We start from the raw sequence: 18345 nt of genomic DNA, 5'->3' as shown, positions 1-18345 counted from the left end.
TTATTTTTTCTTTCGAGAGAGAAACTGAAATATAATATGTTATATTGTATGATTGTATGGATGATATTATGTTTTTTTTGGATTCGTTTATTTGGTATTATATTATGTTAAAATATATTATATTTTTATGTTTTACACTTTTCCAACCATGAAGCTGTTTTGACAAATATGAAACCACAACACCCAACATGCAACAGCAGTCTGCAGATCCTCCCCTTTATTTCGAATGGCAAGTTGTTTGTTTCACTCTTACCAGCTGCTAGCTGTTCCAATCGGGGAGCAAACATCGGGTGGTCCAGTAGCCCTCTGTTTCGCTGTTGTACCAACTGCGTCAAGCCTTTGGAAACTCACAGTGAAGATGTTCCTGGATGAACAATGTTGTCTTCAAAGTAAAAGCAGCGCACTAAATAGGAAATTGAAGCTAAACAACGGAATAAATCCGTTTACATTTTGTCATTTTGATAACACCATGCGCCTAAATAGTGAATACTTAGCGCAAAGTTTGAATTGCAAACTGTAAATATTGACCTTTTGTTTTCTAAATGAATAAAATGTATGCTATTACGGAAATAATTTCTCGAGTTATTTAATAGTCTATGCATCATCTCTTGGAATAACTACCTCTACTCCTCCCTTTTAGATATGCTTAATTAAGAGGGAGGCTAAATATTGGAAGATATTAGAGCACATGTGCAAACCCAGAATATGCTGACAGCACAGCTTCCACCCCTTGTGACATGTACTTTGAAAGAGCTATACCGGAAAAGTAAACAACGGCGCTGTAGGCTGGACTCGGGTGGCTTGACATTTGGTCGGTCGGTTTACCTCATTGCTTTCTTTATTCCCCCCTCTTCTCCCTTTCTTTCAATAAGCTTTAGCCATATGTGTGTATTTATTTATTTATTGATGCTTATTTAAAAGTGTATAGATTTTCCTTTTAGCTGTTCATCCAATGAGAAGACGTAAAAGATGGAGCTACATATACTAGAACACAGCTTGAAAGTGGCGAGTATAGAGAAGGAGGGTATCCAGATATGCACTCATGGATTAATAAAACTCGCCTTCTTGGCTTCTAAAACTAGGTAAGTGTTTTCACAGACACGATTCACGTTAACAATGCTTGTGTGTTACCTCTCCTTGTGCTCCAGCTTTATATGTATTACCAAAGGAGTATCGTAACACTACAGCAAACTAGTGGCAAGGCTGCATCAACATGCTTTGAATTTGGTCGAAATAGCCAAATTCTCGGCCCAGTACAAGTCTTATTAAAAGATAGTTTATTAGCGACTGCAAATACGTTACACTAGTTACAAGGCCTACCGTTATTTTTTTACCCTTATTTTGTGGTGTCATTTTGTAGCCTTGTGTCATCTGTAGACTAGCTGGGTCGACGCGAAGGGGTGTGAGAGCACATAGCCTTCTCATTGTTTTCCTTTAATAAACACAATCGTCTTACATTGAACTGAGGATGAAAATTCAAACAGAAGTTTTTAGTTACTTTCTTGATAATATTTCAACATAATTAAGATGTTTCAATGGTTGATGCCCCCCCCCCCCCCCCCCCTGCATGGCTTATCTGTTTGGTCTTGCACACTATCGGTTAATTACATTTGTAACCCTGTCATCATGACTATATAATATATATTTTTAATGTGGATGACATTCACAACATATATTATAGTAGTATTCTTTATTACAGTAAAAGTCATTTTATCTTGTCAAACATTTGTTTTAAGTTAACTCAATATTGCAATGTTGTGAATTAAATATATTTTGTGCAACACAAATTGTACTGTAAGCATAAACACTAATACTAGCCTCTATTGTAGTATACTTTATTTCTGAGGTGTTTAAGGCCTTCTCGCTGCATGAAGGTTGGTTGTGGCAATATTAACAGAGGTTAATAAGATCATTGACATATTAGTAAACCAAACATTAGCCTAGGTCACAACCTAGGCTTATGATTGGTTGGCTAATAAATATCTGTTGAGCCCATGCAATGCTTGTATTTTTGAAGATGACTATGGTCACAGTATTCAGTATCACTACTGGGCCTATTACTAATCTGTGAGGAACACTAAATCCAGTTGAATATCTCCTTGATTATTATGCAATAGAGCCCAAATCAACATGCAACACACATGCTTTGAATTTCTATGAAAAACAGCTTAGTCTTGTTTAGGAAATGATTTCCTTTTGTTCGGTCAGCATTCCAGTGTTTGTCATAATGATAAAACATTAAGCAGGCTCCTGTTCACATCTGTTTCTAGTCTTCTCAAAAACTATTATTTTTTTCAATTCATCATTTTAGACTCCCTCATAAGCCTTTTTTTATCACTTAGCCTTTTGTGTGTGTGTGTGTGTGTGTGTGTGTGTGTGTGTGTGTGTGTGTGTGTGTGTGTGTGTGTGTGTGTGTGTGTGTGTGTGTGTGTGTGTGTGTGTGTGTGTGTGTGTGTGTATGTGTTCAGTGATCTTATTGAAGTAGGCCTACAGGGCATGGATGACGTTAAGGTACAATGGTGGTGTCTCGTTCATGTAGGCCTCCGAGGCTGACCCCTAATAGGTTTGCAAAGCAGGACATCTGATCATCTCCCATGTTTTCCTTTACATCTAGGGCTCAATATAAATGGCAAATTGTGGCTAGGAGTTATCGTTACATTTGACCTTTCCTTTTGCGGTGCAAGATTTGTGTCCATGGTTGGCTATCATCATCTTTGTTGTTCAACATCATACATTTGGTTTAAAATAATTTAATTTCGCTCAAAAATACTGGCACAAAAACACTGTTTTTGAGCACTACTGCCAATACGGATTACATTTTAGACCAATAATGACTGAATAACTGATCATTATGTGATGAACCAACTGAGACAAACAGACCTACCCTTGTTAAATGTTTAATAATTGGAAATGTGTGACAATATTGGGTTAATATATTGCACATGATATTCTTTCCAGAATAACATTTGACTACTCTATTGGATTACATTTTGATGCTGTTGAGGAGGAGGGAAATTAGAGTTTGAAGAGGATATAGCCTGTCTTCATCTTGCGCAAGAGGCTATATATTTTCATAGAGAAGACAGCAACGGAGTCAACACTATGATTTCACATTATGGAAGTTCACACACTGCACTAAGCACATTACAGAAGATACCTTCAGCAACGCAATATCCTATCTTCTTTGCTAAGGCCAAAACTGTCTTCTGAGAATTGAACAACTTGGAAATGTGTTATTTCGCTACTTATTTCATATGATGATCCAGGATCCTTTCTATATTGTGACTCTAGTTTTTAACCCTAGTTTCCTTACAACCTACCATCTACCTGAAACAATGAGAGCCGACTTCTGAGTCTGTTTCCAAGGATTCCAACTCCTTCAGTTGTCCTTTTGAAGGGCTTTTTCTTGCTTTGTCTTTGTATTTTTCTGTTCTTAGTCGATCTATATCTATTAGGGGGGCTGTGTGAGGAGGAACCTCTTTGTGACGGCAGTCGGGCTGTATCTGTGCAGGGCTTTGCGTATTGAACCAAAGTGTTGCTGTGCTGTCAGGTGGCTCAAAGCACTACAGAGCAGAACACAGTGATGGATATTCATCTGGAGACTCCTCGTCAAGTTCCTTGCATGCGCTTTAGAATGCGTAGCGTGCTGGCTGTTTGGCTGACTCAGCCGACCTCGGACATACAGGGATTCATTTGCATCGCTCTGCTTTCTGAATGGACACAAATGCTGATGGGATGAACCATGGTTAACAATTTCACAATATGGTGACAAGTCATAAATATATGTAGTAGCCAAGCAATTGTCTTAATAAAAACATTGCTTGTGACCAGCCATAAAGGTTGAGTAGCTTCGAGGTAGATGAGGCATTTCAAGGAACTTGGCAGTTTATTTTGATAACGCACAGGAAGTAATTGAATGTTCCATACAATCAAATTCTTCACACCTTTAAGCCCAAAGCAGACCATTTGCATTTTTTTTTACAAACCTGAGAAAAATCTGCAAAATGTTATGCACAGTTTAGCTGTTTAATGTGCAAAGCATCTTGTCCCATACTAGACCCTGATTGGGTCTAGGAGGCATTGCAATCAGTCCTGCAGTTACACAGATCTCAACATGTGGCCTCGGTGGCCACTTGTGATCGGGTTCTGCTTGGGGATCGGGTTGAGTGCCCACCGCCTCCCTTCCCACATTCAACATGCAAATAACTGTTTACGTCATCCATCACTTATGCAGTGTTTACAACGCTCCTGCTCAATAATAAAAAGATGGCACCCATTTTGTCGGACACCACGCCTGTTCAAACCACCAATACAGTGGGAATGCGTGGTAGCTCTGTTTATGGAGTCTTCAGCGGTATTCATGACAAAAGGCTATCAAAAATGTCTGATGTCATCATGTAAGTGTTTGTCATCTACTTCTGGTAAACCGTTTGGAGCAAATCATCAGGTGGGCCTACATGTACTCACTCCCAGCTGGCCTTACAACGTGGTCGTCATGTGATTCACTGACCTTCTCCCAATGTGGTTAAGATGATGAAATTCTCTTTTTGGTCCCTGGTGCATTTACGGTTGGATCATGCGTTTTATTCTCAGGTTTGAGTATAAGGTCATATGGAGTGCACACAGTCCATACTGCCTTTTAGTGTTGGGGAAAACAGTGAACCGATTGAATGATAATGCTTTCCATTCCAACCTTATGAACTGTGAACAGCAGTCTTAACTCGTTTACACGTTGTTCATATGTGTACTCTGCAGGGACGTACCTACTTACTATAAGCACAACCATAACCAGCAATATGCTTGGACATAGATCCAAGAGGTCTGTTTCTCCAAGCGTATCTAAAAAGACGAAATGTAGTGGAAAGGATTATGTTTTCCATAAACTTCAGGCAGAACAGATTAATGGTCTTTCACAAATTCCTCTCACAGCAGTTGACACCAACTTCTTGAAAGAAAGATTTGTCGAGCGAGCTGAGCAGCACCATATCTTATTTAGTTAAAGTGTGTGTGCGTGTGTGTGTGTGTGTCTGTTTTTGTGCTGCTTCACTGGTAATTCTCACATTGACTAAGGGACCATGATTTACTTGATGGTAAACCTTATCACTCCTGACAGCATGCACACCTGACTCATGCTTGTGTGCATGTGTGTGTATGTGTGTGTGTCACTTCCAAAAATGGAATTGGTATTGGGTTTCCTTGTAAAAGTGTGATTATGGGCGGAACATCGCGTTAGCCTGTTAACACTTTAGCATCAGCCGCGCCTTCCTTTCCCTAGTCCCATCTGGCACCAATGTTAGCGCTGTCTTCACACTGCAACGCAATGTGGGCTATGTGTAGGTGTAGTCCTGTTCTGAGAGGCCATACTTTTTCTCCTATTTCCTGTTGCTTATTAAACTGGATGAATGCACCCTGTTTAAGCATCGGCCTCTTTCGCCTACCGCTTACAGGTCCAGTGTGTCAAATGTCGGTAGCCACTAGTGGTGAGTTTGCAGATTGCAATCAACAACTGTATCCCGTCCCCACTCACCACTCATTTTCCTAAGATAACGGTGGCCTGTACTGGCCTGCATTGTGTGAGGTACCGGTAGGTAATTCCATAACTATAGCATTGAGTAGCCCAGTGTCAAGTAATGAGGATCCTGTGAATGTAAAACTATAGGTAATATATTTTTTCTTTATTTGATTTTACTTATCAACATACTTGATGATTTTATATGCAGTGTCTACCCAGCCCGTTCCGGTAGGTTCCACCCAATCCTCCCCACTACACCTTTAAGATCCTTTGCACTCAAGAGCTATGCATGCTCTCTTTTTTGGTGTTTTAATTGGCTAAATCTTCAAAGAGGAAGTGAAATCTGCAGACTTGGATGGATCTGCAGATAGATTAATCAGTTTGGCAAAGTCAGAAGTATAGACGGCTATTCACCTCTCATTGGGTGATATGCTGACTATTACCGAGGCTATATGGACATCAATATAGATTACACCCCATAAATTTTCTTTCTTCTATCGAATATCTATACGCACAAAAGCAGGTTGTCCCTGAAGTCCTCTCTTCTATCTCACCACTCGAGTTCATCTCAAAAACCTTACACACCCTTTTCTTCTTTCTCCGGTTCCACAGGTGTAAATTCTTCAGTTTGACCGAGACCCCTGAGGACTACACCATCATCGTGGACGAGGAAGGTTTCAAAGGTGGGCCTCTCCGGGGGCAATTAGGTTGCCGCGGCAACGCCCCCCCCCCCCAACCCCCTCATCATCAGGCAACCGAGGAAAAAGAGAAAAAGAGCATGTTATGTAACGTGTGGTCCTGACGGCAGCACGCATGTTGACCCACGGTGTTTGACTACATATTGCTTCAGCGCCTGTGTCATTGCATATAACCAGGGCTGCCCTGTGTGAGGCAGCCCTGGTTATATGTAATGACACAGGCGCTGAAGCAATATGCAGCATGTAGTATGTAGTCTCTTTTATTTTTCAATTTTATTTTTGTTCCCCCGAGTCGGTTGAGGTAGCGTCTCCATGTCATTACTGGCCCTCATCGGTTGCCGTGGATACACGGTCTGTTGTGTAACAGCTTGAGGTATTTTCTGCGTCTCCCTGACGGAAGGCACTGAGGGGGGGGGGGTTCATGCTCCGCTCTGCAGAGCCTGAACTCCACGTGAGGCGCGGCCGAAGCAACAAGGCCCCGTAAATCTCTTTAATCAACGAGGCACAGAAAAAGAAAAGGGTTCTGATGATATAGCATTGACAGTTTTAGGTGGTATTAACGTCCGCGGCTGATCCAAGGCCATTCTGCGCGCTGAAAGGCCACAGCGGCGGTTTGGCACGACGATATTTATCACGAGGGAGCAGAAACCTATTTAGCGGGGGTATTCTCTTATTGGTTTTGATTTTGATGTCCATACAAGTCGTAACCCAATTTGATCCAGCCATGGGAACTGGATTGAGAGGAATCCGCAGAATAGGAGGCAGGCTGATGTCCTCAGTTGGCACTGTTTCTGCACTTTCAGTCGGTTCCGCCAGCAATAAGTGTCACTTTAAATCTCTCTGCTGTCGACAACGCTTTATGCTTTTCTACCGCTTTCATTCTTTGTTTCAAAAGTAATTCACCTCCTCACCATATACGTATGTTTGTAGTGCAAAAACTGAATTTTAAAGACGCATTTCATTACATGTCTTCGGGATACATGTGTGCGCAATGTGAACTGTGTGAGTCTAAACCTAACCCTAACTTAGTTAAAATAGCCAATATAATAAAACCATTACCCAAAGTGTAGTTATCACTTTCTTCCTTCATCATTACCCTCAGTTTACTGTCATGTCAGTATACATGGTGCTACACCAAAGGCCACTAGACGAACATGTTGGGTGAATAACAACGTCTCCCTCCTGTGTGATTTCAGAGCTGCCCGAGTCGGAGCACATCAGCGTGGCCGAGGCCACGTGGTTGGCCCTCAACGTGGTGTCGGGGGGCGGGAACGCGGCCAACTCTCAGCCAATAGGCGTCACCAAAATCGCCAAGTCGGTGATCGCGCCGCTGGCCGACCACAACATCTCCGTGTTCATGCTGTCGACGTATCAGACGGACTTCATCCTGGTGAGTGCAGGGCTCCTTGCTCTGTGCCTGAGGGCACAGAGCCATGTCGTACTTGCTTTGTACTCAGTGCTCTTCAGTGCTGTTAAAGAGAGTGAGAGTGGTGGTTTTTAAAAAAAAGCCCTTTTTCTTTTTGAAGATGGAACTGAAGCACTCGTCTGAAGCGTTTGCAGCTCCCTCAAAGAACCCATGCGTAGCTTAGCCCGTCTACCGGTGTGCCTCTGTGACTGCAGAAGGTTGAAAAGGCCTTTTATCCCAGCAATAGGTCTGAACATGAAAACCCAATAACGGTAAAAGCCTATGTCTTGAGGGGGGAGGTTAAGGGTTGGGGGGGGGAGAGGAGCTGCATTTCAGGTTTTCTTTTTTATGTTGCTGTTTTCATTAACGTCACCGTGGTTTATCGCACGGTTCAGAACGGAGCCTTGTTATTGGCAGCATGGAATCCTATTTTATTGCTTTGCTCGGGTGGTGGGGGCTGTGGTGGGTGTAGGGGGTGAGGCAGGCTCGGCTTGTTTATTGAAATGAAAACAAAAGAACCCACGTCGATGATTATCTTTTCGCTGGTTGCATAAGAAAGGATCAGCATGAGCCTCTTGTGAGAATTCCAGGTAACATGCTGACCTCTCTCTCTTTCTCTTGCTCACTCTCTCCACCTCTCTCTCTCGCTCGCTTACCTCTCGTCCCTCGCTATGCAACAATACCTTGATTGCAGGTGTAATAGAGAGACGGACTGGGGGGATGGAGGCATAATACCCTTGATCCTGCCTGTCGACCCCGCGGCTGACAGCTCCTCAATCTAAAGCGTGCATCTCCTGCGCTCCTGTTTTTCTCTCTCATTCCTGCGCTCTTTTTTTCTTCTCTGTCTTGATCCCTGCCTTGCTTGGTGTGTCTGATTATATTACAAAAGGTGACAGCAAGAGAGAGAGTGAGAGACTCTCTCTCGCACACTGGCGAATGCCCTAGATGTATATTTTATATCTATACACTATGCTTTTTCCTTGCTTTTATCTTCTTTGTGCAACAACATGCTGTGTTTGCATGCGTGTGCATGTGTGTTTGTGTGTCTTGAATAGGGCCTCTTTTGATTTAATGATTGGCTGTGCCCACTGCTCCGTAGTAGAGTGCATTCATTCTCCAGCGAGCCACAGCTCTGCCCACTCCCAAAGGGCTTTTGCGAACTACAAATGAGATGAAGCCTTACTCGGGCTCTGTGGGGGAACACACCACCACGCTGTGTCCAAACATACTCTCGCTCTCGCTCTCTTTCCCCCCCTCCCTCTCCCTATCTCTCTCTCCTTCTCACCAGGTTATAGATTCACCAGTGACTGCATTGTGTGTGTGTGTGTGTGTGTGTGTGTGTGCACATGTGCGTGCACGTAGGTAGGCAGGTAGGTAGGTAGGTAGGTAGGTAGGTAGGTGCATACGTGGGTGGATACATGCGTGTCTTGACTAAGGTTTCCATCGTCATTGGGAGCGTTAGGTTATCAGGGTCTATAACGTCATTAAGTTCTCTCTAGGCTTTGGTCCCCAAATTGGCCTCTGATCCGCGGGTAATGCAGTCCCAGCTATTTATTCAGTGGTCTGGAGTGTCTTCCTAAGCGCTGTGTCGCAGCCTTTCTATCTGGAAAACTGGAGGACGATAAGTATTCCAATTTTGAAGCTATTAAAATGCAAATTAGACTGCTTTAGCAAGAAAAGGAAAATGAACAAACTTTATTTTTTACTCTCATCATAGGTCATATCCCTTCCCACCTCTTCCATTGTGTTTTATTACGATGTATGGTTTGCAGAGAGACAAAAAATACGTAGCATATCCGGAACAGAATATACTTCAATCCACATTCGCACAACACATTGTGCGAGGCAGTGTCAACCCCTCGCCCCTTCAAGTCCCCGATGTTTAGCACCTTGCTTTTACGTATCACTTATTTTCCGGTCGCGCTTCTCCCTCTCTGCCCTCAGGTTCGAGAACGAGACCTGCCCATGGTCATGCACACGCTGTCCTCCGAGTTCACCCTGCTGCGGGTGGTCAACGGGGAGACGGTGGCCGCCAACAGCCTGGGCGTTACCAACGGCTTCGTCAAGCCCAAGCTCGGTAAGCGGCGCCGGACTCACCGTGACTCGGCAGACGTGGGCGGTGCCGATCTGGATGGGGAATTGTGATTGGAGCGTTTACTGTGGATGACGATAGTTGATGTATTTTCCTACATTTTGATTGGGAGTTTACTGTGGATGAAGGTGGTTGTTGTACTTGCCTAGCCTTGCGCAAGATTGCGCAAGCAAGTAAAAAATTAGAAAAATCAAACATGGAAGAAATAACTATGAAAAGAATGCCAAATAGCCATAGTTATCAGAACACAAGGTTAGTAGTTGTATATCTTATTTTCCTCAAGTCTGTTTTTAAGATATTCTCTAGACAAGGCTTCAGATATTCCATTAAAATAGCTGCCAAATACAGAGCAGCTTATTTAAAAAAGTTTTACATTCACTCAGACTGGTTTGTTTGGAGACTTTGGAGCACAGTAATTGCAATGCATTGCTCTCCTTTGTGAAATGTAGCATGCTTCAGAAGGCAGAACATCCAGTATCTTGACTTTGTTCTGTTAATCTTGTCCAATTTGATGCTGTTTTTCTTGCGGTATGAAAATGTGTTCTAGGTAGACGCTTGTTGTTGGGCCAACACTGTTTGAAACCAGATAATTCAGCGCTAGTTTAATATGGCACAGAGCAGTGATGACAATGCACACTACACACCATGTACTATTGCATTCTAACTTTGTATATTTTATAGATTAGATGAAGATACATGTAGATACAATAAATAGTAGACGCTGTTTAGTATGGACTATTTCATATTTTGAGACTTGAAATAAATTACAGAGTGTGTGTGTGTGTGTGTGTGTGTGTGTGTGTGTGTGTGTGTGTGTGTGTGTGTGTGTGTGTGTGTGTGTGTGTGTGTGTGTGTGTGTGTGTGTGTGTGTGTGTGTGTGTGTAGTGCCCCGCCCGGTCATCCACCCTCTCTCCAGCCCCAGCAACATGTTCTGTGTGACCAGCCTGGACCCTGACACCCTGCCCTCTGTGGCCACCCTCCTCATGGACGTCATGTTCTACTCCGGAGGGTAAGGGGCCTCGGGCAGGGGGGTTGGGGGGGCGGGGCAAGTGCCAGGCTAGGCTAGCTCAGCCTTCCACCTTTGGATGGATCCGCTCGCCTTACTGTTCTGCATGTACTCAGGAAGGCTTCAATAGTGTTCTACATGTTTTTTTTGTTACCCAGGCTGAACTTTCCTTTGGCGTGATTATCTTGAAAATGATTGTTGTAGTCGTTGATTATTATATCTATATTTTTAAATGATGATTAAGTGAACCCCCAAAACAAATTCCCCATTATTTCCCGGCCAAAAAACGAGGAACAAATTCAGAAGCAGACACGCTGTGTTTACCGTAAGAAGAACAACATTCGATTCATCTTCCCTGTTAAGGATGGTGGAAAATACCGTAGTGGCCTTGGAGCACACTCACTTTTTCCATTATACCAGACCCAGACGTCCGGGCCATTTATAGCCGGCAACACTAAAAAGACCCACGCTTCCCCTTCAATACCTTGTGATAGTTCACACGTTGCGCCCGGGGGGGCCTCCAGGAGCCGATCCCAGACACCGTTTAACCAGGCAGCGAGCCCACCGACGGCGCTTTGATGGCAAACAACCTTTAGAAAGCGGGAACCCCTATCACCGCTGTGGTGTCGGGGAGGGTGATGTAATACCTGGGTATCATTAGACCGCCGGATGACACCGGCCTCTCTCTCCCCCCCCCCCCCCCCCCCCCCACCAGGCCGAAGGAGGCGGGAGGAGGTGCTGGCGAGGACTCCAGCTACATCCGCTTCTTCTCCTTCTCCCTCATCGAGGGCTACATCTCTCTGGTCATGGACGAGCAGACGGCCCAGAGGTGACACACACACACACACACACACACACACACACACACACACACACACACACACACACACACACACACACACACACACACACACACACACACACACACACACACACACACACACACACACACACACACACACACACACACACACACACACAGCAGCCCGTCTGTACCCAGGCCCGCTGGTGGATGAACCAACAGGTTCTTGACGATGGCCGCCCGGTGAAACACAGCAAAGACACACACTTTAAAAATGAATGGGTCTTTGAAGTAAAGGGATTAAAAATGGACAAATAAGGGGATTTAAAGTACACTGCAGACACGATTTAAGCTTCCACAGTTCCTCCATGATCTTAGAATGAGAAACATTGGTTGAATAAATAAGTCATACAATGTGATTGTCCGGTCCAGTCCTGCATGTTGGATGAGGAGCTAACCCAGAGTGCTGCTCGCCTTGGGGGTATCAACTGTAACATAAGGTATCTTATTGATGGTCAGCTCCCCTGTAGTTGTCAGGGGGGATCGTTGCCAGAGAAACCACCATGACACCATAAGGTGTAAATAAGGTCAGTGTAGCGGGTCTGCAGGAGAACGTAGAGGGAGAGCAGAGAGATTCAGACTCATCATTGGTTCACTTTGAGTAATGAATGAAATTCAATGACGAGATGTGTATCCTATGCTAGTGTTTGCTTCTGACATGAAACCTCATTGAGATTCGTAAGACAACAAATGATCAGTCCATTGTAGGACTATCGGTATATAAGCAAAAGCACAACCACAGGTCTAACATTGGTTCAGCCCACCACCCCCCCCCCCCCCCCCCCCCCCCCCCCCCCCCCCGGCGGCCCCGGCGCGAGGGCCGAAGCAGCGTATTATTTCTACCGCCGAAGCACAAAGCAAATTTGCAGTGTGTTGCCCAGGAGCACGCGGGGTGATCCGTTGCTAGGCGATGGAGAAGCGGCTGCTGGCTCCATGCACCTTTTATGCGCCAGTGACACAGCGGCTTTCAGAGAGAGAGAGAGCTGACTTATGCCTTCCTCCTCACTCATCCCCGTCTGCTCCTTCTGCCACCGCCACCTCCACCCCCCCCCCCCCCCCCGCACCTCCCATCCTCCCCTCTATGTGGCTCACACAGCGCTGGATTTGAGAGAGAGCTGAGTTATGCCCTCCTCCTCACTCACCCCCGTCTGTCTCCGTCTGCCACCCCCACCTCCACCCCCCCCTACCCCTACCCAGCACCCACCTCCACCTCCAACCCTACCCAGAGTACCCACCTCCCATCCAGCCCCACTACCCAGCACCCACCTCCCATCCAGCCCCACTACCCAGCACCCACCTCCCATCCAGCCCCACTACCCAGCACCCACCTCCCATCCAGCCCCACTACCCAGCACCCACCTCCCATCCAGCCCCACTACCCAGCACCCACCTCCCATCCAGCCCCACTACCCAGCACCCACCTCCCATCCAGCCCCACTACCCAGCACCCACCTCCCATCTTGTGCAGTTCATGCAGCGCTAGATTTGTGATTAACTAGCAGAGTAGCGTGGCAAGCGACCCTGCGATGACAGAGCAAGGGCTTTTGTTTGCAGACGGGGAGGAAGAGGTCCAAGTCAGGGGATACTGGGTCGTGACAGATGTACATCGAATCAGGACTTCAGTCCCACTGAGACAGTGTTTGGAGCACGTAGGGATAGGTGTGCGTGTTCATTAAAATGAAAATGTTTATTCTGAGGACGAATATGCCCTGCTAGAATGCAGTTAGTTATTCCTCACTGACGCCCTATTAATGTCTTTCGTTGTGGGTTACGATTGACTGGAACCATAGCAACTTCATAAGGAAACAGCGGGACGTAGGAGAAGAGGTAGAAGTAGCTCTTTGAAGCAGCGCAAAACGAATGGGGCCCCTAAGCAGTGCAAAGACGATGCTACGTTGCAGATGCATTGTAGAACATTTAAAAATGGGCCGCGCAGTGAAGAGACATTCACCAGTCTAAGTCTATGTTATCCAATAAATGATGGTCGTCTAATATGTTTTCACTGAATTATTATTTATTACTATAGACTACTTTGAATAAAATGTTTCTTGAAACCGCAACAGTCCTTTTCTGATACTGCAAACAATGGTGCAATTAATTAATAAAAAATTATTAGGTAATTTATTCATCTAAAATCCAATTTCATCTGTTTTAATAAGGTGTGTCATTAACAAACACCTTTTAATTCCAATTAATTTCTTTGGTGTGGTGTAATGGAATTAAACAAGAGCCCCTTTGGATACATTCATGACAGTAGCCATCAGTGTTTCTAATCGGTCTGCTTTTGTATTTATCCATCATGCAAATATAAATGTACGTTATTTATTATTTTATTATTTTAACTATTTATCTGATTTTACAGCTTTTTTCGAATGAAACGCATTCACGATAATCAATTATTCACCATAGCACTTCCAATAATTACACCATTATATATATATATATATATATATATATATATATATGTATGTGTGTATATATATATATATGTATGTGTGTATATATATATACATATATATATATATATATGTATGTATGTATGTATGTATGTATGTATGTATGTATGTATATATATATATATATATATATATATATATATATATATATATATATATATATATATATATATATATATATATATATATATATATATACTGATTTGTCATTCATGGTATTCTACAGTATGTTTTTTCTGAATAAAATGATTGATTTCTTTATTAAGTTGTAGTAAGCGCAATATTAACACAAAAAAAAGATGCTCAAGCACTGCAGGAGAATATTTTCAGCTTATTAATTCATTATATCCTAAAGTAACTCCTATCAGTGGTTGGTAACGTTAGTGTCAGTGGTATAATCCGTATAGGGGGTGTCAGGGGACGATGGTCAGCTACGGGGCTGCTGTTGCTGCCGAGGCTAAGCTGAGGTTCCTCACACCACCGGCATGGCTGGAGTAATGTATAGTCAAGAGCAGCCCCAAAGAACATTGACTTAAGAACACTCCCAGTATTATGTGCGGCTGAAGATTAACATTTATACTTAAATTCCGTAATATACTAATGAAAAAGATGCCAAAGAGAATACATGCACACAAGTTGGTTGGGTTTCAAATATGCTTTGGGGAAAAAGTGTTTGCTTTGGGAAAACTATCATCTTCCATTAATTATTGTCTTTGTAAAAAATAATATGTATGTTGTATTATATGAGACAGCCCTCTATTGATCTTAAGCAGGTTTGTCCCCCTACAGCGATGGGTCACCCATTCCCCTCTGCTGGCCTCTCCATGCAGAGTAGCTGCGTTAGAAGTGGCTGAGCCGTGCACACTGGATCCTGACAAAGCGTCCTCCCCGACAGCCCTGTGAACTGCTGCATTATGTATCCTATCCAGATTCCCCAACAACGTCCTCTTCACCAGTGCGTCCGGGGAGCTTTGGAAAATGGTCCGCATCGGCGGTCAGCCTTTGGGATTTGGTGAGTACCGCTCAGTGATTCAGCCTTCTGATTGGACGGAAAGCTTGTATGTTACAAATAATACATGGACGGAATCATTTGGATATCTGGATATGGATGACTTAACCGAGAGCTTCAATAAAGCAGCCTGACCCAAATCTGCTCCATGTCATAATAAAAAAAGACCAGCAAAAACAGCATGTTAGGAAAAAAGTGTTGTTATTGTTGTTAGTTTTGCTCAAACAAGACCAACAGGTGGTCAGGGCTACAAAGCCTATTGACTCAGTTTCATTGTTCCTGGAACCCCAGAATAGAAGTCGTGGGAGTCGTGCCGGAAAAATCGCTATATCTTATTTTTCACACAACCGCAAATTTAAGCAGGCTTTTATTTATATCACTCAACCTCCGCCTCTCTCTAAAAGCAGGTGCTATCTGGACCCGCCGGTGTTGTTCTAATGAACCGATCCACTTCTTTGGTCACATAGCTGAGCAGAATTCAGCCTCAGTGATCCATGTTTTGTGCCTAACCTTTATTCAGTCCTTCCCTTTCTCATTGAGGCAAAGCTCCTCTTTTACAAGAGAGTCACCGCGGAGAAAAAAAAGTAGAAAGGTGTTTGTTGACTATCTATCAACACGGGGTGAATGATTTCTAATAGTTAACTGGTGACAGTGAGGTGTGACTCGCGCTCTGCTCCCTTCCGCAGATGAGTGCGGTATCGTGGCCCAGATCTCAGAACCACTGGCCACCGCTGACATTCCAGCCTATTACATCAGCACCTTCAAGTTTGACCACGCCCTGGTGAGCTGACCTGCCTAATCATTACCCGTACTGTGTGATGAAATGCAGAGACGGCATACAGAGGAGAACGCTTCCGTCCTGCTCTGCTCCGTGTCCTGCTCTCTACATTTCTTCTTCACACTAATTCCAACAGACACAGTCTTGGACGTAGTGGGATATTAAATATGGATTTGCCCATACTAGTGTGGCATGAATTTTTAAATCTTCACTTCATTTATAGAACGCCTAGAACAATTGTTTAGGTCCAATGTATATAGTTTAACACATGAATACAATACGGACGTTTTTAATGATTAAATGTCTTCTGTGTCGTTTTCACTCACCGGCATTAATATAAATGTATAGGAATAAACTAAGCCAAACACCTAGTGGTTGCTACGAATAATGCAACCAGTGTTGTGCATTGTGGGTCACACATTTTAGGAAACAGGACTTTGAACTTGAGGTGGGCTTAGGATAAGTGTGGCTTTCATTCAGCGACTCTCCGCTTAGGCTTAGGGGAGGAACAGGCTTACCTCTGATCTTGTCAGAAGTGGGTTGAGTTGATACTCAAACACAGGTTGTGTTGTGTTGGCTGCACTCGCTGTTCTTCGGCCATTGAACAAACCGTCCCTGTGCCCTCCCTTTCTCCCAGGTGCCTGAGGAGAACATCCAGAGTGTGATTGGAGCTCTCAGGACCAATGGTAGTGCGGGACAGTGATGGTGGAAGACGAGGTCGACTCAAGTGTTATTGCAGACCCCCCCACCCCCCCCCCCCATCTCCACTCCCCCTCTCCTGCAGAGTCTTCACTCCCGCCTTGAAGCTTTTATCATTGTCCAAAAGAAAAACAAAATCAAGTGCCAAGGGCTTTATCGGCGATTGGAACGTATGGTATGTTGTTGGGGGTGGGGGGGGGGGGGGGTGCAGGTGAATGGATAAGAGGTAAGAGGGTGTTTGGATGTGGACAAGGATGCCAGTGTTCTAAGGATACTTTTAGCCTGATTCTTTTCATCTTATGACTCTAGCCTTCAACCCCCCACCCCCTTCTACCCTCCTTTGATCCAGCACTTGAGATCCTTTCTCTCTCTCCCCCTCCCTCCATCTCCCTGATAGCTGCTGCTTTAGTGTTCAAGACAGGATCATATCTCAATGTTTTCTTTCTGTAGTTCCCTTTTTATTATTTTTTGCTCCCCTCCTTCCCCGTCGGAAGGAGAGAATGTACTGTATACAACCGTTTGAAGAGGAGAATACCCTTTATCCAGAATCTGGCATGAGCGTTACCCCTCCGCCCCCACCCCCCCTCCCCCAGCTCCCCCTAGACAGACGGGACTTTGTCAGTGCCAAGATGTTGGAATGCCTCAACTGATGCCTTGTCAAAAACAAAATGATAACGGAGAAAATAGAATAAAACGTGGCCGCGCTAGTGGAAGGGAGGAGGCCCCTGACCGATGGAGTCAGAAGCGGCGCTAACACGCAGTCGGCAACGGACACAGGAAAGTCTGGCTTTTCCCTTAAAGCACCCGAGCATCCTGCTATTCTTTTATACATCCATTTTGTTAGTCATTTAATTTAATCGCAACACAAAAGACAACCATCGTATTAATCAAAATTCTGTAGGACCTTGTAAATGAAAAAGAAAATGAAAAAAAATTACAGGTGAAATGATACTCCCAAGGTCTCCGTGTAGATAACGGTTGTATTTGAAAAAAAAAAGTATATACTTTTTTTTCTTTTTTTTTATACACAATCTGAGAAGACATGACGACAATGTATCCGTTTTGTACCGAGTAATAATTAACTGAGCCACTTTTGATTAATTACTATAATAACCACGGTGACATAGACATAAGCTAATAGGTTCATGCGGGGAACTCTTTCACTTTAAAAGCCCCCCTCCCCAGCTCGTACCAGCTCGCACTTTAAGCGGGTCGTGCTCACTGCAGACCCGCAGTACTGACGTGAAATGTGGGGAGGGCCGTTTAGCTCCGAAGGACCCGATAGAGCAGCACATTGACATGTATTGGTCTTAAGCATTTAGGTGACTGTGCTTTTTCTTTTTTCTTTGTTTTTGCTCTTTGTTCCTTGCTTTACCACAAGTTGCACCTAACAAAAAGAAAAGTACTTCTGTTTGAGATTTTATTTGCAGAAAACCCAAGTATTTATCAGTGTTAAAAAACATGTTGAAGGTGACCGCTCTTAAAAAAAAAAAAGGAAGAAAGCTACTGTGTGTGTGTGTGTGTGTGTGTGAGAGAAGGAGAACGCATACTGTGCTCCTCTTTTCTGTCTCGATTGACGGATCCAGAAGATTGTCTTTGTGCAGTTATTTGCTCCTCTGTGTTAAAATTGTACTCAATAAACTGGCAACCATAACATTTTAGCCAAAACTGTTGAGTCTATGTAAAGCATTCATACTCCTTTCAGTTATATTCATCAATTTACATTGAATGGGAAATTTGTTTTTCCATGTGGATAAACGTTAAACTATTTTTATGACCTCTCCAGTTTCATGTTATGGTGTCAGTCACTCAAGTAGCTTATTTTACA

General features: G+C 43.9%; 1 protein-coding gene across 1 annotated transcript; it reads left to right on the top strand.

Moving 5' to 3' along the window:
- The first annotated feature begins 755 nt into the window (after positions 1-755).
- Positions 756-18178, top strand: castor2 (cytosolic arginine sensor for mTORC1 subunit 2). Its single transcript, XM_030360613.1, has 9 exons — positions 756-1082; positions 6125-6195; positions 7407-7600; positions 9560-9692; positions 10593-10716; positions 11429-11542; positions 14961-15043; positions 15727-15821; positions 16456-18178. Exons 1-9 carry the CDS (start codon positions 970-972, stop codon positions 16519-16521), a joined length of 993 nt encoding a protein of 330 aa, XP_030216473.1. The 5' UTR covers positions 756-969; the 3' UTR covers positions 16522-18178.
- Positions 18179-18345: the final 167 nt, after the last annotated feature.

Source organism: Gadus morhua, chromosome 7 (assembly GCF_902167405.1).
Source record: "Gadus morhua chromosome 7, gadMor3.0, whole genome shotgun sequence".
Taxonomy (NCBI): Eukaryota; Metazoa; Chordata; class Actinopteri; order Gadiformes; family Gadidae; genus Gadus; species Gadus morhua.
This window is presented reverse-complemented; position numbering and strand designations above follow the sequence as displayed.

What these genes read in the sequence shown, in the direction of transcription:
- castor2 (XM_030360613.1), top strand. Translation starts at nt 970, where the DNA reads ATGGAGCTACATATACTAGAACACAGCTTGAAAGTGGCGAGTATAGAG. An exon ending in CTTCGTCAAGCCCAAGCTCG is followed by an intron (nt 9,693 to 10,592) that starts GTAAGCGGCGCC and finishes GTGTGTGTGTAG; the next exon opens with TGCCCCGCCCGGTCATCCAC. An exon ending in TCAAGTTTGACCACGCCCTG is followed by an intron (nt 15,822 to 16,455) that starts GTGAGCTGACCT and finishes CCTTTCTCCCAG; the next exon opens with GTGCCTGAGGAGAACATCCA.